The sequence below is a fragment of the Sordaria macrospora genome, chromosome 2 (assembly GCF_033870435.1).
Source record: "Sordaria macrospora chromosome 2, complete sequence".
Classification (NCBI taxonomy): Eukaryota; Fungi; Ascomycota; class Sordariomycetes; order Sordariales; family Sordariaceae; genus Sordaria; species Sordaria macrospora.
In genome coordinates, this window is record NC_089372.1 from 2,172,277 (window position 1) to 2,195,339 (window position 23,063).

At 52.3% G+C, this 23,063-nt stretch overlaps 4 protein-coding genes across 4 annotated transcripts; 2 read left to right on the forward strand and 2 right to left on the reverse strand.

Annotated features, from left to right (window-relative positions):
- Positions 1-108: 108 nt before the first annotated feature.
- Positions 109-4,246, reverse strand: SMAC4_06646 (uncharacterized protein). The gene is made up of 5 exons (XM_024655851.2): positions 3,172-4,246; positions 3,015-3,112; positions 2,672-2,947; positions 1,062-2,617; positions 109-999 (listed from the first exon to the last, which is right to left on the reverse strand). Exons 1-5 carry the CDS (start codon positions 3,248-3,250, stop codon positions 885-887), a joined length of 2,124 nt encoding a protein of 707 aa, XP_024511675.1. The 5' UTR covers positions 3,251-4,246; the 3' UTR covers positions 109-884.
- A 6,310-nt stretch (positions 4,247-10,556) lies between these two features.
- SMAC4_06647 (uncharacterized protein) lies at positions 10,557-14,801 on the forward strand (the record flags this gene model as incomplete). Its single annotated transcript, XM_024655852.2, has 3 exons — positions 10,557-11,866; positions 11,918-13,720; positions 13,797-14,801. The coding sequence occupies 3 exons, from the start codon at positions 10,557-10,559 to the stop codon at positions 14,299-14,301; spliced, it is 3,618 nt and encodes a 1,205-aa protein (XP_024511676.1). The 3' UTR covers positions 14,302-14,801.
- A 303-nt stretch (positions 14,802-15,104) lies between these two features.
- On the reverse strand, positions 15,105-19,358 carry SMAC4_06648 (uncharacterized protein). Its single transcript, XM_003346133.2, has 4 exons — positions 18,312-19,358; positions 18,064-18,121; positions 17,257-17,963; positions 15,105-17,185 (listed from the first exon to the last, which is right to left on the reverse strand). Exons 1-4 carry the CDS (start codon positions 18,465-18,467, stop codon positions 16,265-16,267), a joined length of 1,842 nt encoding a protein of 613 aa, XP_003346181.1. The 5' UTR covers positions 18,468-19,358; the 3' UTR covers positions 15,105-16,264.
- Positions 19,359-21,168: 1,810 nt separating this feature from the next.
- SMAC4_06649 (uncharacterized protein) lies at positions 21,169-22,541 on the forward strand. Its single transcript, XM_003346134.2, has 3 exons — positions 21,169-21,593; positions 21,682-21,757; positions 21,875-22,541. Exons 1-3 carry the CDS (start codon positions 21,548-21,550, stop codon positions 22,050-22,052), a joined length of 300 nt encoding a protein of 99 aa, XP_003346182.1. The 5' UTR covers positions 21,169-21,547; the 3' UTR covers positions 22,053-22,541.
- The last annotated feature ends 522 nt before the right edge of the window (positions 22,542-23,063 follow it).

A 23,063-nucleotide genomic window follows, 5' to 3' on the forward strand; every position in this document is an offset into this window, starting at 1 on the left:
AGGACACTTTTCTCTCCTTTGACACTCTGAAATGACATATCGATATTGCATTTTTGCTTCAAACGAGCCATACCGTCCAAAGATGGCTGGTCAAAGTGCGACAAAGAGATGAGCTCCTGACTTTGCAATGATTGGCGATTGAGGCTTGTTTGCTTCGTGCCCACGTCCTTGTAAGTGCTAGGTCCCTACTAATATCTGGAGTGGGGACCTCATTGCACTTACTCTGCAGCCTATGAACGCCCCGTGCGCCCCTGAAAATGCAAAGGGAAGAACATCCATGTGCGAGTGTCACGATCCACCCACTCTTTTCGGCATTGAGCATTCAGCCTTGAAACCAGGTACGCAATACCTATGCTACTTCCGAATCCTCATTTTTAAAGACATCCCGCATATCTGAGCACAATCATCACGACCACTGAGTGTAGAAAGCCGATCTATTAGGTACGAGAAAACGATGCAAACCTCCGCCGGGCAAATACACTGTACAGTTACATACACCGTCGGTCCTATTCCTACCCCATTGTACCTGCTCAAAACCCGACGTCGGAACACCAGAACTGGCTTTGCTGTGCCTTCACGAGAGCTTGACTTTATCGGGGACTAGGAAGGTTGAAAGGAGGACCGGGAGGATATTGTGTCCCCATGTCTCGGTCCTTCTCCCGTCAACCCTTATACCTGCTCAACCCAACAATGATAGACTTCACCTATCGTAACCTCTTCGTATGGCTATGATCTGCGAATTCCACTTCTCCCGGGGACCAGGGTGAATGGCTCGGACGGACAAATCATATTTCCGCCCAACGAAGCCCGTTACTTTTAAACTTCAACGCTGACAACCAATTACTGAACGATGCTGAAAAAGAAGAGAAAGGCAAGAGACGGCGTTACTTGCTGCCGTTGATTTGCAGGCCTTGGATAGCACCATCGAGAGGGCTACCCGGCCCCGTGCGCTGCTTGAGGGTAAGCGGGAAAGGGTACTCTTCGGGGTCCTCTTCCTCACTAAAATCGGGCAAGTTAGTATCATGTCATCAAACTTTTACTGAGGGAACATCATCACTTACGGTAGCTTCCACGCAACGTAATCCTCGGTACTCAAACCCTCATGACTTTCCTGAAGACTAGCGAAATCGCCAGGGGTCATCATACCAGTCCGGTCTCTAGGTGAGCCCGGCACTGAGAAGGGACGAGAAATCTTCTGCTCGACTCCTGGGATGAAGTCTTCCTCCTCGTCGCCATTGAAAGACGTGGGATAGGCGCGGCGCAACGCGAGTTGGCGGGCCTTGACGTACTCCATGCCCATGCGCTTCCAGTCCAAGAGATCGCTCAAACGCTCGGTTCTGTTTCTCTGGTTGATACGCTGTCTGCGGCTCTTCTGGGCAAACTCAAACATGTACTGAGTAAGCTGGTTGACTGAGTCATCGACGCCCTTGGTGCGACGGTCCACGATATAGATACCGTAGTCGCTCGAGTTCTCAATGAGCTCCTCCATGTAGCAGCCAAATCCAGAAAGGTTGGTGGTGATGCTTGGTACACCCATAACCGTGCATTCTGCCGGAGTGTAACCCCAAGGCTCATAGTAAGAAGAGAAGACACCCAAATGGGTGCCGCGCACAAAGTCATCGTAGTCAAGAGGCAACACGGGGTTGGCCGAGCTCAAGAACTCGGGATGGAAAACAATCTTGACGCGGTCCGAGGGATGGTTGAAGAGTTGTACCCGGCGGATCTGGTTCAGAATCGGGTCTTCATGGTCGTTGAGCATGTTGTGGGTAACAATGGGCGGGAGCCCATGCCTCTTCATGGCGAAGAGACGACGACGAAGGAGGACACGGTCCTGGCTGGTGATCAGCTCCTTCTCATCAGGCAACGGGTCGCCCTCGTGCCACTTGAGAGAGCGCTCGAAGATGCGGCGGCCAATGCCACGCTCGATAACATCGACGGTGTCTCTCAGAGACTTGATGACGGCCTGCCCCTTCAATGCTTCAACAGTCAAGGAAGTGGTCTGGGCAGGCATGATGATGAAAGCAACAACCGTGGTCTTGCTTCCGGCGGTCTTCAGGCGGTGGTTAAGACGGGCAAGCGACTCAATGAACATATCCACACCCTTATTCCTGAACTCGTAGCGACCGGCAGTGAAGAAGTAGAGGGTGTTTTCTGGCTCGAAATCGTAATGGCCATAAAAGTGACCGCGGACAAAGTCGTGGATCTTTTCCTTGGACTGCTGATGGAGGTTCTGGAACTCATGCATGGCCGAGAACTTGGTGACGTTGAGACCGTTGGGGAGGACACCATCGGGCTTGCGCTTGAGCAAATGCTCACTCTCGTAGGCGGTGATGTGGGAAACGGTGGTGAAGACATCGCAAGAATGGGCGGCAGCTCGCTCGATGCAGTATCTGTGATAGATACCGCGCTTTCCAGCCTCAGCATCAACATCGAACCACTGAAGGTTGTTATAGAAGTCCACAGAGCCTGCGCACAAGTAGCGACCGAGAAGAGTGGCATGTGTCGTGAAGATAGTCGTAACGTCAATCTGCCTCCTCTTGGTCAATGGCAGCGCAACACCGGCAAGCCATTCGTGGAAGTGGGCAATAACAGCCTTCTTCTTCTCGTGGCACACGAACTGCAAAGTCTGTTAGCTTCGGGCTCCTCTCTGCTCTGTCTTGCAAATACTGACCTCGCCAAGGAACCATGCGACCAGGTAACCGAAGACAATAGCCTCGTTCGTCTCTTCGTCGTTGTCCGGGGATGGGATGGAAGCAACGTTCCAGAGGTCCGTCTTCCACTCGTTCAAGTAACCGTAGGCGGTCTTTGTATCGAAAAGCAACACTCTAGGAGCTCCCTCAATGAGCCATCGTCCGTACAGAATGCCAATGCCACGATCTCTCATGGCCTGGATCGTCGCCTTTAGTTCAGGATTGGTAGGCTCCAGTTCTTCAACCTCGACGGCCGCCTGTGATCACTACTGTCAGCAACCATGTTTTCCATACCACGGGGTAAGGGATGTAAGAGAATCGTACCGATTGGTGGTTGAGGGGACCGATAAGAGTATAACGGTCGCCATATTCAGCGGTTGTAACGGGGGCTTTCGACTTGATAACGGAGTAGATACCACCAACTATTGTGATTGTTAGACTAGGAGCTTCTTTCTGGCACAATTGGAAGTTTTGCGCATACCTCGATGGGCGACCTCGGTCGCAACCTCGAAGAGGAGGTGGTTCTTGACCTCGCGGGGTTCACGGTTATCGTGGGCCATGGTGGCTCAATGTAGGTGGGTGGGTAACGGGCTCGCCGAGATCAGAGATACTTCTGTCGTCCCAGCTTCGTGTTAGTAAACCAGAAACTGCCACAAAACACTGATTTTTCAGGTTCGTAAAGAGGAAGAGAGGACGAGCAGAGGTAGCAAGAAAGAGGAATAAGCAGATGGTTGGGTTCTATTTGAAGCAGATCAGGCAGGGCAGGCCGTACTGTACTGGTCGACGTAGCCAGGACGAGACAACACGCTTTGGTGGGGTTCAGTTTCTAGGAATGTCACCTGGAATGGGGCCTGGGTGGAAGCTCCAGGGGTGCAGCTGGGGATGCGGAGCTTTTGTATGCTCGGCCGGAAGCGGGGAATGGGGCCTCACTGAAGGTACTGGAACCTGAAGCTGAAGCGAGCTTCCAACCTCCTCGTACGGCTTCGAGTTCTAGGTTCGCTTGAGAGTCTGGGCTGCGAATACCGGCTCGGCGGCTCGACACAGGTGCTGCGGTGTCGCAGGGAGAGAGAAAGTGAGTCTGTCTCACAACCTGGAACGTACCTCGAAGAGTTCCACCTTCTAGGGCAGGGAAGCTCAATGGAACTGGAAAAGCAGTGCCTTCGGGCAGCAACAGAGAGGCAGATCTGGAACTGGATCTCACGATACTACCACTCAACCCGAGAAGAATTGGTTTCGAGTAACGCAAGGACCTAATGAACAAGGGGAGGTGGCTGTGAGGCGTGTGGAGGATAAGTCTGCCGCAGATGAGATGGGTACGGTAGAACAGACAAGAAGACAACGTTGACAACCTAAAGCTGGAACTGGATGACTAGAGTCTGAGTGGAAGCGGGAACAAGAGGGAAAGTAGGAGGTTGTGTCGGCGGTTGGATAGGATAATTGGGCAGTAACGCCAGACGTCCGGGTAGAAGAGGGGAGAGATTTTGTTTATACTCTGGACTGGGGGGCAACACTGCTACACAGATAGCTACCTAGTCTACTACCTACGTACGAATCATGACATTGCAATCCCAACGGGATGCTATTCCAGGTTGCCGCCGTCAAAAGGTGACCTCTCTCTCTGGATTGTCCAATCTCGATGGCAACTCTGGAGGTCACAGCTATCCAGTATGTGCACAGTACTGGGCACTAGGAAATCCCAACACGCGCTACCGGGCCACTGTCAATCCAGCCCAGTATCGAGCGTCAATGACATGAGATTGTCCGTGAGAGAGACCGGGAAGTTGCCCGTTCAGTTCTAGATAAGTCTTGGTAGTTACCGTGATGGCATCCAATTTTTGCGAGACCGGCCCGCTTGCCCAAGCTGCAGTGAGCACTAGCGCCGTCTTTAACGCAGGTCAACAGGCATGGCGTCAAGCTTGATGACGAGGGAACATTCAGATGCATGACGGTACCTCACCTCAACGCCTCAACTTCGGTGAAAATTTCTGTTTCTTTCACTTCGACTTCAAAAACATCCATGGACATTTCAGAGCCTCCAATATCTATCTGGCCCATGAAGCTCCGCTGTGCTTTGTTTCCCCATGAGATTTACCCCAAAGTCCCTGCTTCGGCCGTGATTCAAGGGAGATCCCGAGATGCATCACTCCAGGTACTTAGCATCTGTGGAAAGGTCCCCCAGATGTGTGCGTACTTATCCCCGCCCCAGCAATGGAAGCCATATCACCTCCAACTGTTGTCTTTGGCCTTTCCCAATGGGACCTACATAGTACCCAATTACCATACCATACATACTAGGTGTAACAACAAACGGCCATCGTTTCAATCCTTGGGTCGTCTTGGTCTAGTCTTGATCATCGCATGCTACTCTCTCGACTAACTGCACTCCTTTTTCACCCAACCAGCAGCAACAATGGCTCCCATGCGGCCTCGATCTCACAATCAGGCTGACCCAAAGACGTCCATTGAGAAAATTCAGACAAGAAGCGAGAGATAGTGCCTCTCTAACGAGTGAGACCGAAAAAAAACAAAAGCCAAGTTGGGCTGTTGGGTCCGCGCTGTCCGGCATTGGTTCCAGAGCAGCATAGCTTCCCATGGTCCCCTCCGAAGTCCCTTTCATTCCTGGTAACCAACCTATCGGCGCGGGGATTCCATGCATTAGGTTTCACCCCTCATGTTCTGCAACGGGACTCCATTCACTTAAACCCATATCAGCCACAAATCTCCCACCAGGGCCGATTGGCAAAGATCCATACGGCTACGTTTCTACCCAATTCTTTGATGGTTTCTATCTTGAACTTTCTCACTTCATATGCATTTCTGCTATATTACACCGTATAGATAGTCAGACACAGCGATCATAACGCCGGACGTTGATTATGACGCCGTTACTGTGTACCCAGAAATACTGGCAGGCGAGGACGACGAGGCCGCAGTCCCAACCATCCAACGATCCCCGCTCTTTTGCGTCATTCCCATTGGGGATCCATAATATCGCGCACTGTGAGGAGCTTTCCTAATTTGGAGAACAGCTCCCCTCTTGTCCCTCCTTGTCGCCTCAGGTTAGTCAGCATGACGACACGCCGTTGGCGGGGTATTATCTTGAGACGACGCTTTCTAGGAGCAATGGACAACTTGATCTTAATCGACGAGGCTGTTGAAGATACGAACGGAACAAAAGCAAGTCTAGACTTCAGCGGATGTGATCCACATGGCTTTAACCCCAGATATTGAGCTGCGTCCGTTTGTCCAGATCCTCGACACCGGAAGCGCCCAGCAGCCGTAGGCATCTATGTTTCTTGCGCGAACCTGGACTTCACGCCAAGTTACACTACGTTCGCACTGACGCACTGTAAATTCCCAACAGATACGATGTCGCATATAGTTTTCCATCAGCGCGGTAAGCCTTGATGGGTCTCATTCGCCTCTGATGCGACTGCAACAAAACTCACTCTTCAATTATACCCTCGTCATCCCAGATCTCGGAGCCCATGTTCGGTAGCGCCATGGTATTGCAGAACAACATTCACCTTTGGATCAAGTGGCCGGGCTCTTGAAATCTCCGAAAATTTCAACACCAAAGAAGACCATTCAGATACAATGGATTCTCGGCCCCTCTGCATCCCATTACAGTGACATTGAGGATGGCATCACGTTCCCGAGAGACGGGCTACCTACTACCTTAGTTAGGTAGAAACGCAGCATGTACCTACATTGACACGCGAGAACGACGGCGTCAACGGGAGGGTTATGTGTGCAGCACAAGGCACAGTTAGGTTTCATGCATTGACAATTCCAACCTCACCTCACCTTCGTTGATGCCTCATTGGCATGCAAGACACTTTCGGAGTGATCTTTTCAACCATTCATCATTCATAGCCAATCCTCTTCCGCCTCCATAGGTACCCGATGTGGACCACTCAGTCAACACATCGCCGTGCCGTGTTCGCCGCATCTTCGGGAAACGTAGATGAGATGACAATTGGGATCAATGGGTGGTAGTAAGGTGAAAAAAGAGAAAACTCTTTACATCGTGCTACGTACCTCTATGCAGTAGTTGCGGTTTCGGCTGATGGTTGATACCGACACAGGCCAAGAAGCTTGTGTGGTTGCAATGGAAAATGCTAGAAGTTTTCGAACTTTCACCAGCTAAGGATCTACATATGGACGAAACTGGACTCACCACTGGAAAGCATCGTCAATCTAAGGAAAGTATGGATTTCTTCTTGGTTTCCTATCCCAATAATGGACAACCAACAGCCTCGAGATATATGTTTAGCCGGGCTTTGTCGAGAAAGCTGATCGTATGGAATCAATGTTTGTTGATGTACAACGGCCAGTCTCGGTCAACGGGCTTACACTCGTCTGAATCTTGTTATGGACGAAATATTAACAACGACATAATCGGACAGCTGAAATAGCATAGTCTTCTCAAGTATAAAATACGATCGGATATCCAGCAGCTCCTGATACACAAACTGTAGACCACAAACACCATAACGTGATACTTCACCATGTGTGTCACGAGACAAAGGGAGCTAAAGACGAACAGTAAACAGAAACAGGAGAGGAAAGCAAGGCCGGTCATAAGAGAGTCATGGCAAAATAGACGGCTTGCCTCGGATAACTCTTGCCTAGTCCTCAGGCTAATATCAGAATTAACTTCACAGTTGGCTCCGAACCCATCAGCGGTATCATATAAACGAGTCATGGCTGTTGATGTAGAAAGAATAACATCGTGAGGACCATGGTATCTCAGCAGTGGTGTCAAAAACCGTCCGAACACCTGACATCCATCCATCGACAACATACAAACTCCCAAATCACGAACTGCACTCAGCACCACTGCACTCAACTTTCAATCCACAGAAACCGTCAAGAGTACCATTTGAACTGAGCATTATTTCGCGCAAATTTTTTAAATTTTTTTTAAATTTTACTGGTGCCGTTGTCTTGCTTTATAGCGTTCAGAACAACAGGGTCAGAGTCCCTGGATGTTCCATCTTTTTATATCTCCACCTGTCAGATCACCATCCTCAGTATTAACACAGCAGCTGAGCAGGTGGAATTATGGACTGACGCCCAAAAGGGTTCGGGCGAAAGTAAAAGCAAATGGAAACCAAAGGATAAAAAACATGGTGGAGGAAACTACTGTGGTCTACACTACATCAGATGGAAGGGAAGAGGGCCTGATACCTGTGCGATGACCTGAGTCCGATGAGATGAAAAGACTAAGGTAGACAGTTGCTTGACATATGCCATTACAGGTATGGCCTGTTGAAGGTTGACGTTTTCTGGAGCATAAAGCCTTCTACATTCAATACCATCCGTATTTAAACGTATCAAAAGTGATGTCGGACAGCGTATCAATGGATGCATGTGTCAAGATGAAAGCCTCAGCACTGAGATCCAGTTGGTGGATGTTACGAAGACGGACGGTACGACACTACCTCGAGCGATAAGCACGGGCCACCATAGTTGTTTTGGCCCGATCGGGCTGGTCACGGGATTGGCCCACAGCTGAGTCTCGGTGGCTTGGTTCACTTTGGCTCAGGATTCCCTCTGTCTGTCACCAACAGCCAATTGATGTGATTATCGCACCATTCAGCGCCCGTCGCTCTTCTAACTATCACGACATACTCTACCATCACTGCTTGACGGAGCGGTTCCCGAGCGGTCCCACAGCTTCATTTTTTTTCCCGAGGCATTCCCACGATGTGGCAACAATCCGAGACGTCGCCATTTGCGGGGCTTTCGAACCCAATGGCCAGCACCTGGGCACAGCATCAGAGACGCTCCAGAAGCTAAACCAATGCCCCCGCGTTGGCTACAAAGCCGTCACCACAGCCGCTCGAAGCTTAAGAGACACACATGCCATCGGTCTCCATCGCGGAAAACTCGTGGGGGTAACTGAAAGAAACATGAGGATCGCCCATTGAGGTCGCACACATCGCCGCCGCCTCCTATCCTTTGATCGTTACCGGCACCGCCTATTTACCAACTCACGGTTCCGGCCAAGGCGATACCTAAGCTCCGATACCACCTGCCAGCAGAACAGGACCGGTGACCACGGAGGATGGATGGACAACATGATGCTTCTAACACCATCCACATCATATGGAACAGGCCACCAGGACCCCAGAATCACGGCGAAAAGAGCAAGAAGTATTTCACAGCATCGTCGTCTCAACAACTCCGTTATCCTCGGCCGATGCCACAGTTTCGAAACTAGGATGTGATGTGCTCCAGCAGGATGCGCTCGTCCACTATGCCAGCACCAGTCCCTCTTGAAGAACCGGTTCCCCCTTGACTGTTGCGCTTACATGATGGCGTAGTGGGAAGGTAGCAGGTTGCCTACCGTATCCGCCGACATGCTGCTTCTTCAGGCATCTAACGATAATTGATGTGCTGCAATAAACCACCACGGGGATTGCCAAAGGGCAATGGCGGGGACCTTGAAGATGGTGTATATCTGCAACAACCATGATGTCCAGCACACAAGAGACAGAGCCCCGGTAGCTTGGTGTTATGTGGCTTGCATATGCCCCAACTGGAGTTTTGAAGTCTTGAAGGAGACGGCTACGTGCGAAAAGAGGTACTGACAATCAGAAAAACATGCACATCGGCAATATCATCTCGGGAGCTAATGCTCAAGGCTTCGAACGGTATGGTGGAGACCCTGTACTGGGTTGCTAGGTCTGGGCATCTATGGACAGCTTATAAGATGCACTCGTAAAGCGTGTCTTACCTTATATAGAGAGGATGTTCTGGTGATATAGAGTCCTGCATAGTCAGAGCATGCCTCTGCTCTAGGATGCAGATATGGACTGGGAGATATCATTGGTATGGTTTGGGAGCGGCAACCAGCGGGTAGGACGCCCACCGCTGTACCCTGACTTATAAAGGGTAGCGCGTTCGGGTCCGATTAAGCATGTTGGCTTCGAGGCTCGTCTACCTGGGGGTATATCCGGAGGTGCGCAAGCAAGTGCAGTGTCGCGTCAAGCTCCGGCACATGGGCGTTTAACCATAGGTGAACGTTCTACGGATGATGAACCCCAGCGCAGGCGCTCTCATACATCGCGTCGAGAGGGACCAGCAGATTGCAACATCCTTCATCGCCTGCCGTCGATGTAGCACCTCAGCTCTGGTCCCACTATCTGAACCAACGACATATTCGGCTTCACCGTCACATCAGCCTTTCCTCATCCTTCAAACACCAAGGTTGCTACGGGTTACTTTGAGCAAGGCTGTCATCGCCAGAGCAGAAGGATCTGATCTTTGCTTGTCGATTGCTAAGTAGCATCTCGCATCTACTAACTGCACAGCAACAGTATGGTCTGATCCTCACCATATCGCTTCTCCTCCTTCCACCTTCTGAGCACATATAATTCTGCCTGATCTCTCACATTTTGCAGCCATTCAGACAAGTCACAGACGCAGATATACAACACCTTGACGGATCATTCAACACACCAAGGAGCAAGGGTGGGCGTTGAAGGTCTTAGATTTGAACTTATACGGAGACGCGTTGGTGCAGCGGACGGAGCGTTGGCATTGATCGGTTCGCTGAGGTTATCAAATCCATCCAAGGAAAGTAGTAGCATCACAACGAACAGGGTGAGCAACTGCGGTTGCTGCGTGTGGAAAGACGCCCGAAACATTGAGTTCAAAACAAGACTGGGAGGTGGATGGCAATTGGATTTCGCAACTGGAACTGAAGGTCGTTACTAGGGAGACACTACCTATCTCAAAGGTGTTTCGCGTTCGACAGTGCCTTGGAGCAGGTTGCAGGGCCCGAGAAGGACGCTGGAGTGTGCACGCGTTTCTAGCGGGTCGCAGCGGGCAACCCCTGTTCGTCGGCCACGCAAGATGCCACTAACCTCAAAAGTCAGATACACTTTTGGATTCTCAGACTCCCGTCGACATGATGCTGCATTGCCAAATGGCAGCCGCATTTCCAACAACCAACCACGCAGTGCTCTAGGCATGAATACTTCACGTCCGACTACTTCGCCTGCCGCTGCCGTCGTGAACCGGTCCTCTGAACCTGATCTTGTTCCTGACCCAGCAGCCCGCCACAACAACAGCAGCAAATCCGGCAAACCTCGCGGCCGGTCGATCGAACCGCCCTCTTCGCGCCTGCCCCATCGCTCCCGAGACTCCCCACGCAGCCGCAGAGATCGCTCCCGCGAGCCTCGTGGTCGCGACGGCCACTTGTCCCCGGACCGACGCCATCGAAGTCCTGGCCCGCCAAGAGGCAGAGGGGACGCCGCCCAAGAACGTGGCCAGAACGTCGATCACGGAAAACAACACTCACAACTCCCTCCACGCCCAGCCCGTGCCTCTCAACGTGGTTCCTCAAGGTCGCCAGGCTCGAGCAAGCGCAGACGTAGTCGAACCCCATCGCCAGGTGGGCCGGACTCCAAAAAGTCACGACGTGGCCGGAGCCCTCGAAGAGGAGAAAGGGACGACGTAAATCCCGTGCAACATCCAAGGGACCGCCGCAGGTCGCCATTTGACAGGAGGCCATCTCGCTCCCCAAATCGCCACGAGCGGCGACGCTCCAGAGACAGGAAACGGTCGGGCCGATCCAAATCCCCAGATCGCTCTCGAAGGCGGAAATCACGGTCACCGGATCGTGGTGGGATCTTTGACCGATCATCGGAACGTGTACGCCGAAGGAGTCCATCTCCACGGCATCGTGGTCGCTCAGACCGGGCAGAACGTCCTGAACGTCGGCATCAGTCAAGGTCACGTTCTCGGACCCCCCCTCGTCGCGAAAACAGACACCCCGCTTCCGACGCAGGTTCGCGCAGACAGCCAAGTCCCGACCCGGACTCACGTGAGCCTTACGACCATCCTCAAGGCTCTCCACGGGATAGGCGACGTTCCAAATCCAGCAAAAAGGGCAAAAGCCGTGACGAACAGCGGCCTTCTAGCAAGTTTGATCCTGCATCTGGCGTCAATAGTATTGAGGTGAATATGGCCGCTCGGAACAGCTACCGAGGGGGTTATGGTGCCCAGATGCCCCCTGGGTACGCAGAGGCACATGATGGCCGAAGCTATTCACATTCCTCGGGACACGCAACGCCTAACTCATCCTTTCATGGCTCGCCTCCCGCCCAATCTCCTTACGGTGCCGGCCGAGGCTGGAACAACCAGCAATTTTCACCACAAAGGTATGTCCTACCAGAGCAAAGCTTTGATTTTCTTGACTAACATCGGAATAGTCAGTATGGATATCCACATGGCAATTACGGCCCCCCTACCGGGCCGCAAACACTCTACAATCAAGGCCATTCGCCACCATATCCTCCAACCGGCCCAGCGGCCCAATACCAAACAGTTCCTTACCGTGGTGGGCATCGGGCTGCACCTGGTGGTTTTCGCGGTGGCTCATTCGGCGGCCCTCGTGGAGGCCATCGGGGCAGCTCCAAGGGTCCACAATGGAGTCCCAACGCTCATAATTCCTCTGGTCGAGGCCAGTATTCAACAACGTCTGAAAACAATTCCACCCATGCTCAGAATAGTGCGCCCTCCAGCAAGCACGCTGATTCTGGTCCAAACACTCAAGAGGGTGGGAGGGAGGATGTCAACTCTTCCAGATCCGCTAAAGACTCTCAAGGCGATGATGCCAACAAGTCCAGCAAAGAGAAGGAAGAGCAAATGCAACCTCCTACCCGCCCAGCCGCTAGCTCGCAATCCCAGCCCTCGAACAAGTTCAGTTTCAGCATGAAAACTGCAGTAACAAAGCCAGTAGTAGCGGCTCCACGGCCTGAAATATCTCTCAAGTTCAATGCTGTCATTCCGCCACGGGAACCCTCTTCGCAAAAGCAACCTCCAAAAGCGCCTGCTGCTGCCCCGCCGACGGCACCATCTGCCCACAGATCCAATCGGGACCGTCATGACCTCCCTAAGAACGTGCCCACGGAACCGGCATCTGCCAGGGCTCGTCACAATGATCGCAGAGCGCAGGACCAACACAGGCCTATAGACAACCACAGGCCGGTCGATAGCCACAGGCCGGCGGAACCCCAGAAGCCGAGGACAAGAATTGTCAAGAAGATTGTCAAAAAGCTCAAGGAGAAGCCAGCTCTTCCCCCGGACTTGGCCAAGTCAAAGTCAGTATACCACAGAAAGCCAGGGAACGAATCGGTCATCGGTTCCGGTACGTATGGAAAGGTCTTCAAAGCCCTCAACGTGTATACGAAAAAACAAGTCGCCCTCAAGAGGATACGAATGGAAGGGGAAAGGGATGGCTTCCCTGTGACAGCGGTGCGAGAGATCAAGCTGCTCCGGTCTCTGAGCCACAAGAACATCGTCAAGCTCATGGAAGTGATGGTTGAGATGAACGAGTGTTTCATGGTATTCGAGTACTTGTCACACGATCTTACAGGTCTCATTAACCATCCCGACTACACTCTGGACCCAGCCCAGAAGAAGCACTTGGCTTTGCAGTTGTTCGAGGGTTTGGACTATCTTCACACTAGGGGCGTCCTGCATCGAGATATCAAAGCAGCCAATATCCTGGTCAGCAACGAGGGGGTTCTCAAACTTGCTGACTTTGGCTTGGCTCGGTTCTACGCCAAACATCACCAACTCGACTATACCAACCGTGTTATCACCATTTGGTACAGATCACCGGAGCTACTCCTTGGAGAGACACAATACGGCCCAGCCGTGGATATCTGGAGCGCTGCTTGCGTGATGATGGAAATATTTACGAAGCGTGCCATCTTCCCTGGTGACGGTAGCGAGATCAACCAGCTGGACAAGATCCATTCCGTTCTGGGCACACCGACCAGAAACGACTGGCCAAACATTATTGAAATGCCTTGGTTCGAACTGCTACGGCCAACTCAGCGACGAGCGAACGTCTTTGCGGAAAAGTATAAGGAGCTGGTGACACCGGCCGCGTTCGAGCTGCTCCTCTGGATGTTCAAATACGACCCAGATAAGCGGCCCAGCGCTGCCGAAGTATTGGCGCATCCTTACTTCACCACTGAGGAACCAGCGCCACGGCAAGCAATCGAGTAAGTTTCTTTCCTTTGTCATTCGTCATTACGCCCCTTCCAAGCGTTATTAATTACTAACAATCTGACTCCTTAGACTCAAGGACATTGATGGTGAATGGCACGAATTCGAGTCCAAGGCTCTTCGGAAAGAGAACGAGAGGAAGGAGAGGGAAGCGCGGCGGGCCGTCAAAGAAGGGGCACCAGCAACAACCGCTGCACCAAGTGGAGTTAGTGGCGGTAGCTCTTCAACTCGAGAAAAGGATCGTGATCCTCGAAAGCGCCCTGCCGAAGGTCGAGAAGCGCCACCATCAGAGCGCGATTCCAAACGTCCACACCTGGACCCAGCCGCCGCTACCAAACCACCAACAACAACTTCATCGTCAGCGCCACAGCAGCAGCGAGGGCCCGAACGATCCTCAGTACCCACCAGACCCAGGGGGGAACAACAACACCAACAACAACAGGAACAGCAACAACGTCGGCCACCACAAGCATCATCTTCATCACAATTACCACCGCCAACGGCACCGGCGCAGCCACGGCCGCAAGCGCCCGCAAATGCCCCAACCGGGCCGTCAGCAAGTCAAAGTCATAACTAGGAGAACATGACACGTTATGAGAGGATGATGTGGAAAAGGCGTTATTCTGACCAGTGGTTCGATGATGCTCCGCCTGGAATGAAGAGCTCGTTTTTGCAAAATATTCGAAATCGAAACCGTACCTAGGATGACGGCGGCGGCACCGAAAATAGAAAAGGCCGGAGATTGTCAGGGCGGAAGCAGAGGTAGATTAGGGAGTTACTAAGTAGGAAGTTTTAAAAAAGAACTCGTATCGTTTTATATGGCATGTTTAGCATATGTACTGGGTGGGGCTGGGACACATACCGAGGCATACCCAACAGCACGGCACGTCCTGGGTTAGGTATCATTGGCTACAAAGAGAGAATTGGGTGACGAAATCGGTGGGAATGGCATCATCATCATGGTATAGAGAACCTTTGGTAAAGCATGAGCATGAGGTACCTGCTGGAAGATTGGGGACACGGAGGGAAATATTTTAGGATTGATGGGATGGGATGGGATGGGATGGGATGGGATGAATGAGAATGGGGAACCGGGAGAATCACAACAGAAAGAAGAGGTGAAAATAAATGATTTGCATGACTCAAAGCTGTTGTTCTAGGAAGGAGTTGAAACGGTGATGATCAATAAGACCAGGTGAATGAACTACGTTACTGTTACAACCTGCCCATATCATAGAGCAACCGGTTCCGGGATCACTTCTTGATCCCTCTCCTCTGACTGACTCCTCACCGCCTAATATCAACTCAACATGATCTCCACAGGCTGTGATCCTCTTTTATACACTTAGGCGATAGATAGGTTGATGGATCGTTCAGCCCAAAGAAGATACGATTGTTACATTTTATTTTATACTCTGCTTGTTCCTCAAGGAAAATCAACGACACAAGGCAAGAAAAAATAAGAGTTCACAAACAGCAATTACATACCTATTGTGTGTTGTTATGAAATCAAGAAGTGAGTAACCTCAACCTTTCCTTAGCAAACCGTCCTGTCCATCCATCCGAACCAACTGAACCGACCGACACCCCTTCGCCTCCGCTGCCTGTTCTCCTGACCAATTTGACCGTTGTCCGTCTTTTACTCCCCTTTGCCTTGCCTTGTCTTGTCTTGCCTTGCCTAGCCTTGCTACTGTTCGAAATAAAGTACCGCGGTTTCGTTTGTTCTTGTGTGTATATGTGATTTGACTAGATGTGTGAAAAGTTGATTTTGGGAGGGAAAAAAGATTTCGAACAAACTTTGAAAGACAGACACCAAATTGGCAGAGAAAAATAGTACGGTTGACACACTCGTCCAATAGATATGAAAATGAAAGCCGCGCGGAAAAAGGCAAACAGCACCCATAGCCACCAGCACCATACATCCCCAACCGCCATCCCACCAAGAAACATAAGGCCAAAAATTACGATTTAGTTTTTTTACCCCTGCTCCGTTAACCCAGCTCCGCCAGCCCATGATATGTCTCGCTCTAGCGAACCGGCGTTGCAAAAATCCCGAGAGCCGCTGAGAGACCGTTGGCCTTAAACCGTAGCTCCTAGCAATGAATCCAGCCGTTCCCCGCCCCCTTTTTTTGCCATAAGCCAGCCAGCCAGTTACCATGCGTCGTTCGAGATGAAACTCCGCCCTGAGGGATGTTGTGTAAAAATGGCATGTTGCAGTTTCTCTTTTGATCATACCCATCCGATTCGCAAACTTTTGCCTGCCAGGCGCCGCTTCCGTCCCGCTTTCCACGCCCAAGTAAAAACCGCCGCAGTAGTTCTCCCAAAAGCCTTGCCTGCACCCGTGCTCCGCTTGCCCCATGCACCCCGTGAAGAAACAGTATAAGCCCATAGTTATCGCCAAGATTCCAAATTGATCTCTATTTTCGTTCCCAAAATTGTTCGCGGTGAAATTCACAACTGAAGAAACAATCGAAAGCTCGATGCCATGTGAGCAATCCGCCGTACAGCTTGGCACTGGGAAGAGTCGTGTTGTTGTTCCTTTACGCGGGTGACTTGCTGGCAGGAGCAGCACCGCCGTTCTGACGAGCATCCTGGTTGCTCACGGAGAGGCTGCCGATGCCGCTGGAGAGGAAAGCAAAAGGATCGTTCTCGGTCTGAGAGTAAAAGTTGTTTCCAGGTCCGGCAGAGGCGGGTCCGTTGCTGGCAGACTGGAAAGCGGCCTCGGCGGCACGGCTATCGAAAGGACCAGCCGAGTGAGAGCCAGGAGCGGGGCCGAAATGGGTGTTCAGGGAAGGGTAAGGGGCAGCACCGCCACCGAGGCCAGAGGGAAGTGCGTAGGTGCTGGGAGGGCCACCGAAATGCTGGCCATATCCGCTCGCAGAGTTGAAGCCACCGGCAGAAGCAAAGGGACCAGGCGCGGAATTACCGCCCATGGATCCCTGGTTCATGCCGTAGGAGGTTTGAGCGTCCAAGGGGGATGGATAGCCCGAGTCGGCGACCACAGCGGCGCCAGCACGGCTCGCTCCACAGCGAAGACAGCACACATTCTTGGCGAAATTGTGATATCCGCACACCTCGTTACCACACTTCCAGTCACCGGCACGGAAAGGGACGACACCAGAGCCGCCCATACGGCCGTGTCCACCGCCGTGACCGTGATGGCCCATGTGAGGAGGAGCGGGCATCATAGCCGGGGGTCCGTAGCCATAGCCATAGCCCATCTCGCCAGTGGGACCGGCACTGACAGCCGGGAAGGAGCAGCGGAAGCAGGCGGTGCGACGCTGGAAGTTGGAGAAACCGCAAGAGGGGCACGTCCAGTCACCAGGTCTGGGGCGGTTCTTGCTGGGAGGGAAGGGCGTCAGGATCTCGGAAGCACGATCGAGGACCCTGCTAGAGGAGGGCGACACCTCGATGGCCTTTTCGTTCAAGGCCCTTCCGTTCATGCAAAGACTTTCAGCGGCCTAAAGCGATGTATGATGTCAGTCACCAGAAATTTTAGTGATAAGCACTAGATGCAATAAACAAGACATACCTCTTCGTGGGAAGAAAAGACGGCGAAGCCGGTTCCAGTGGGCTTGTGCTGCTCCGGAGTGCGAAGAGTCCAGAACGCAATGGGCCTACCGCCGTACTGGGTGAACCAGCTCTCCAGCTCAGACTGGGTGGTATCGTGAGGCAAGCCAGACATGTGCAGAACCTTGCTGCGCTCAGACAGGAAAGCGCGAACGTCAGCACGGGCATCCATAGGCCGGGTAAGCACATCAGGATGCTCATGAGCGGGCTGAGACTTGCGAATCAAGCTGCGCAGGACACGGGCAAGGGTGACAGCTTCCTCCATAGCACGGCGAGGAGACGCAGGAGCAAGAGCCTGCAGGTGGAAGGGCAGGTTGTGCTTGATGGGAGCGCTGCTCTGGACAGCCTCCACCTCAAGAGCCGCGCAGATGTTAGCAAGCGACGAGGGGCCGAAAGGCAGCGACTCGGGGTGATGCTGCTGCCATCTTTGGTATTCGGTGCGCAGATCGAAAGTGCGCGAATGCTGCAGGTAGGGGGGAAGGACAACGGCCTTATCGCGGGCTTCCCTAGGGAGCTGGACGCGCAAATCCCAAGCCTCGAGGGTGACGAAAACGAAGTCGAGGTTGGGGCCAGTCAAGTGTTCGGAAGCAAAAGCATCGAAGCGGTTGATGGCATCCCTGAAGGTACCGGCGTTGCGGACATGTTCCCACGTGAGGGTCGTCAAGCTCGCTGTTGGGTAAGGGGTCAGCAAGAACTGCCTGCAGCTGCCACGAGAAGGGCCAATTGGCCCGGCCGGCAGAGGAAAATCAGGGGTTGAGGCTCGACATACTGCAAAGAGGAGTAATGGGGGTGTTGACCGGCTTGACGAGGACGCTCTCTCTGTGAATCTGCAACAAACGGTGTGGTCAGCATTGAGCATGGACATAATAGAATGACAGGACTTTGAATTCAGAGAGTTCATTTCAGGCCGAAAAGAGCAATACGAATGGATCCAAGACCGGACTCGACTCGGGACCGGGACCCGAGGCCGAGGCCGGCGACACGGCATCGGCATCAAAGGGGATGTTTCTTGCTTACCTCCTCGAGGTTGTTGGCATCCAAGAGGATCCAACCGAGCTCAATAACCTCGGCGGAATCCTTGGTCACGTAAACACCGTGCTCGTCGCAGGTGGTCGCAACGTGAATGACCACGTAGCGGTCCACCTTGAAAGGCGGACTTTGCTGGGTCGCCATGACGGGCGAGGAGGCACCCGAGGGCCTGGGGAGTGGACGGGAAGAAGGGCGGAAAGGAGGCGGATGGGCCGACGTCGATGAGAATGCGTCCGAAGATGGATGCAATGGAAGGCGAGGAGTCGGCAAGAGGGGTGGGTGCCTGCTCCGGTGTAGCTTGGTCAGTCCCGGGTTTTAGGATAGAGTTTTCGGGCGACGGTGAGGGAGGGTCGTCGGGGATGGATGCAGGTCGGGAGACGGGGGCAGTGGGAAGACGGACCTAGCAATGGCAGATGTGGACGGTGGATGGAGCAGCTTGGCCGTTTCCCGTTCGTCGACTGTTGTCAGAGTCCAAACCTTTTTTTTCCGTTGGCGTAGCTGGTTAGGAGTACCCAGCCCAAGTACCCGACGCAAGCACCACCTGGTCCCAGTCGTCCCCGGTTGTCCCCAATCGGTCCAGTTGGTGGTGCCGTTTTGGAGCCAATGTAATAGTGGAGGTGACAGCGACTGCCCGTTATCTTCTTAACACCGAACAGCCCAGGGATTCGAGAAAACGCAGTTGCCCTACGATATGAAGCAAAATAGCCAAGCAATAAAACGGTCCAAGGCTTTCTCCAGCTCATGGATATACCCAGGACGAAAAGGTCAGCCAATGTTGAGTTCTGCGACTGAACTTCACGGAAGGCTGGGCGGGGTGGAGGTGGTGGTTGAAGGTGAATGGAGCGAGGGCAACGGCTACCGAACAGTCCAGGTCATGGTCGGTCAGAATAACCAAACAGCAACTGCAATACTCGGTTCCTTCCTGTCTCGAGTCATATGGGCAACAAACAGCGAATCAATTGCATGTGGAATGCGGCTGCAATGCGGCTGCAAAATGAACGAACGAGGTTGACCAATATGTTCCAAATTTCGAAGGTTGAGATGACAAAAACGCATCTGTGAGAATACCGACATTTCATCTGCTAGGTCACTAACAAACTTTCACCCCTGTATACCTGTGCCTAGGTTAGCATTTTGGCGGACCCCAGGCGGTTCTTCATAACACAAGTGAAGGCCCCGTAGAAGTGGATGAAAGGGTGGAGTCAGAAAGGGGAAACGGTCAGGATAACAAGAGGAGATTTCCTTCACTTGGGGTGAACGAGTCCGCCGCGACACTCCGGTCGGACGCCCCGGTTGCGGATACCATTCTAGGGGACCGACCGGTTGTGGACGGCGCTGTGACAGACGACGGAACTTCTCCTAACGACATACCTATCTGTCATCAAGCACCTCGCCGGCGATGTTCACGACCGGAGCACCAGCCGGTGCACCCGCCGGAGACAAGAGAAACCGCCAACAATCTCATTCTAGTTGTAGGTCGGTCTATCAACGGAAGTGGATGAAGTTCACTGTACAGTTCGAGAGGTAACCCATACTCATGCATTATCTCGTACAGTGAGCAATGTGCTTCAGGACGGAAGTACCGGGTACTCCGCATCTACATGGCAAGCTCGTGTCAAAGCTACCTACAGGTCCTTTCCATTTTCAACATCAAAGCTCCTTCTTTCCGTCTCGCCATCTCTGACCAGATTGATAGCCGCAATACCTTCCACTCATTCAAAGACCATCAAGATGACTCGATGTTTACTTGGGCTGACAGGTATAATCATCTATGACACCATGAACCATCTCACCAGCCTAACCGGTGACGACGACCCTTGATCTGGCCAAATTAACTTGGGTTGCACAGAGTCAACAAACCCCATCGTGGCCTAGCAATCAATGAACGGCAAACTGGAATGCCTCGTCAATTCGAGCTCAAAGGAAGAGCTGACCGGCTGAACTGATTGGGGCGCCCAAACGAGCTGTCATGCAGAGCTTCGATTATCACGAGCTCCTCAACCTCCTCCATTTATTTCGATTGCTCAACCCCTCCCACTAACAAGACAATCAGGACCGCATCGGCGCCAATTACTGTCACAATTCCAGGCCAATTGGCACTCATTGGAGTTGTGTGCCTGCTACCTACCGAGCTACCCTGCCCGATATCTGATTTCTATGTTCATCTGATTGCGCCTCGTTGGCGTACCATATGTCGAAAATGACAAGCCTTGGCTAGGTTTGCTACAATATCTGGATGTTGGTTTGACTAGTCACTGATTATGAGACAATCCCAATCCACGTCAAGACCTCGGCTTTACTGTCAGAGACAAAAAAATCACACTCTTACATACTACATTTCAGTACATAGGCGAGACTCCTTACTCACGTTGCACAGCTTCGAAGCACAACAGCCAATCTCAGATGTTACCCTTACACCTTACAAAGACATCACAGTAGAGTTTCACACAGACACTCCTATTTGAATACTGGGAGTTTGGCCACAAAGGATTGATATTTCTACCCTCGGGCCTCGTCGCCTCGGTCTAGACCGTTAATATGATGCCATCACGAAGCTGTGTTGCTTTCCTTTCTATCATAGCATCTGGAGACAGCATTTGCCCCGACTTTGAGGAGGGCCCGCGGCGTTGAAAAAGATGGGATTCGCTGATCACGCTTTCCGGTCACCGCCGGCCGTGGCTCCGATTTGTGGATGCCGATGCCCCGGCTGATCCTCTGAACCGTGAAACAGTTGCCAATGAATTCTTGTTGATCCTATGTGTACTACTTCTGGAATGGACGCTCGACTTTGGCTACCTTTGATGCGTTCTCGTCCCGGTTAACCAAGTTCAAAAGTGTAGTGTACTTCAAAGTCGCATATCAAAGAATAACGGCTGAAGTGAAGTGGGGATGGCCGAGTACATACTGACAAGATTCCTTCACTTACACCTAGAGACACTTTCCCTCCCTGTATGTACAGATGACTATACTTGTAGGCAGCGATGCTTCAGTTCTTCTGAAACTTGGGAAAGCAAGGGTTAGGGTTATCCCAGCACAGACATACGTCATCGCCCGATGCGGTGTTGTTGTTGGGTGAACTGCTGAAACATCAAGCTCTGGGAAAGATCTTACGTCTTTCTTCTCCTTCACAATTCTTCTTTTTGCATACTATATCATCACTGTGAACCAGTTGCCAAAACCTCTTCACATCTTCACATTCTCAGCCAACCATTAGGAAAAAAGAAATGGGAGTGGCCTCAGCAATCTTCCTGGTCATTGTGACCATTTTCTGTACGAACCCCATAGGTCCCCGCTCACTCCCTCCGAATGGCATCTGTAGCCCCGAATGATCACATCCACTAACCCAAGAGATCCACAGGTCCTCCGATCGCCGTGTTTGCCATCGCCGGCTGTGGGGCAGACCTCCTAATCAACATCTGCCTGACCTTATTGGGGTACGTATGTTTCTGTGCTTGGATGACTTTCCATACATCTAGACTACACTATCCACAGATCTTCCGGGCAACACTGGGGTAAAACACAACTGACCAATTTGTCAACCTCATATGTAGTTATATCCCCGGTCACGTCCATGCCTTTTACCTCGAATATGTCTACTACGACCGACGGGAGCGGTTGAGACAAGGCTCCATCGTCACCGACCGCGCTCCCGGCGTCTACAGCAGTAATGTGCAGAATGGCGGGAACCCACACGGATATGGTACCATTGTGCAGCCGAACGCTTCGTAGGCAGGGCAAGGCAAGAGCCGAGTATGGTGATCAATACGGAGCTCATCTGACGTCGCGGATGGGAGGCATGAGGGTGGTGAGGCAGAAAGTCGGCGGGATGCGACCGAGATGCGCAAAGCTCCATCCTAGGCAGGAAATGAGATTAACTATGATATCGAATGTGTGACTTTTCGAAGGAAGCCTTCGGAGAGAGTCTCCCAATCCTTCGAGTGTTGATACAGGCTAGCAGTGAGTTCCTTAATGATACCTATTATACTTTTGCTCGAGTTGCTTCGTTGTGTCGTCGGTTGAGTTACCCGTCCATTTGAACTATTTCGAAGCCTCCATGTGTGCTATGCTGAGCGAGGGATTCACATCTATAGTGTCGTGAGTTGGTTTATGTTATGCGCATCTGCTGGTGTCTGATAAATGATTCAACACAGGCTCCGGTGCTGCCTTTTTGACAGGCCGGAGGTGGATCGTGGACTCGCACTGCGGCCCGGAGCAGCCAACTCCATTTTGCGGCGTCCAGGCCGGGCGGGTCCAGAAGATGGGCCCCCGCGCCAGCCCAAGCAGGCGACGGCAGTGGGCCCGAAAAGAACCACTGTACCCCGCATTCAACCCCTCAAGCTCCCCGGGTCTCAGCCACTCTCATTCGGAGGACCCCACCCCTGATCCCAATGATGGCTTCGGCCGGGGGACCTTTGAAAGGAAGCCACGACTTCTTGCAGTTGCAGCACGCATCCTTTTTCATCACTTGCCGTCTTTTCTTTGATTGCTCCCATTCGCCGGCCATCCCACAGTTTCACGTACATTATCAAAAACCAGTCCTTCTCAAGGACGAATCAGGAAAATGAAGGGGCTTGTCAGACTTCGGACTTGTTGTTCCACTTCAGTTGTTCCACTTGTTCTCTAGACGTTCCGGATTCTCTGCATGTCAAACAACATGGCGACAATGGCAGACCAACCCAAATAGGACTGGCAAGGAAGTCCAAAGGTTGCAAAGGACGGCAAAACACCTTCCTGGATGGT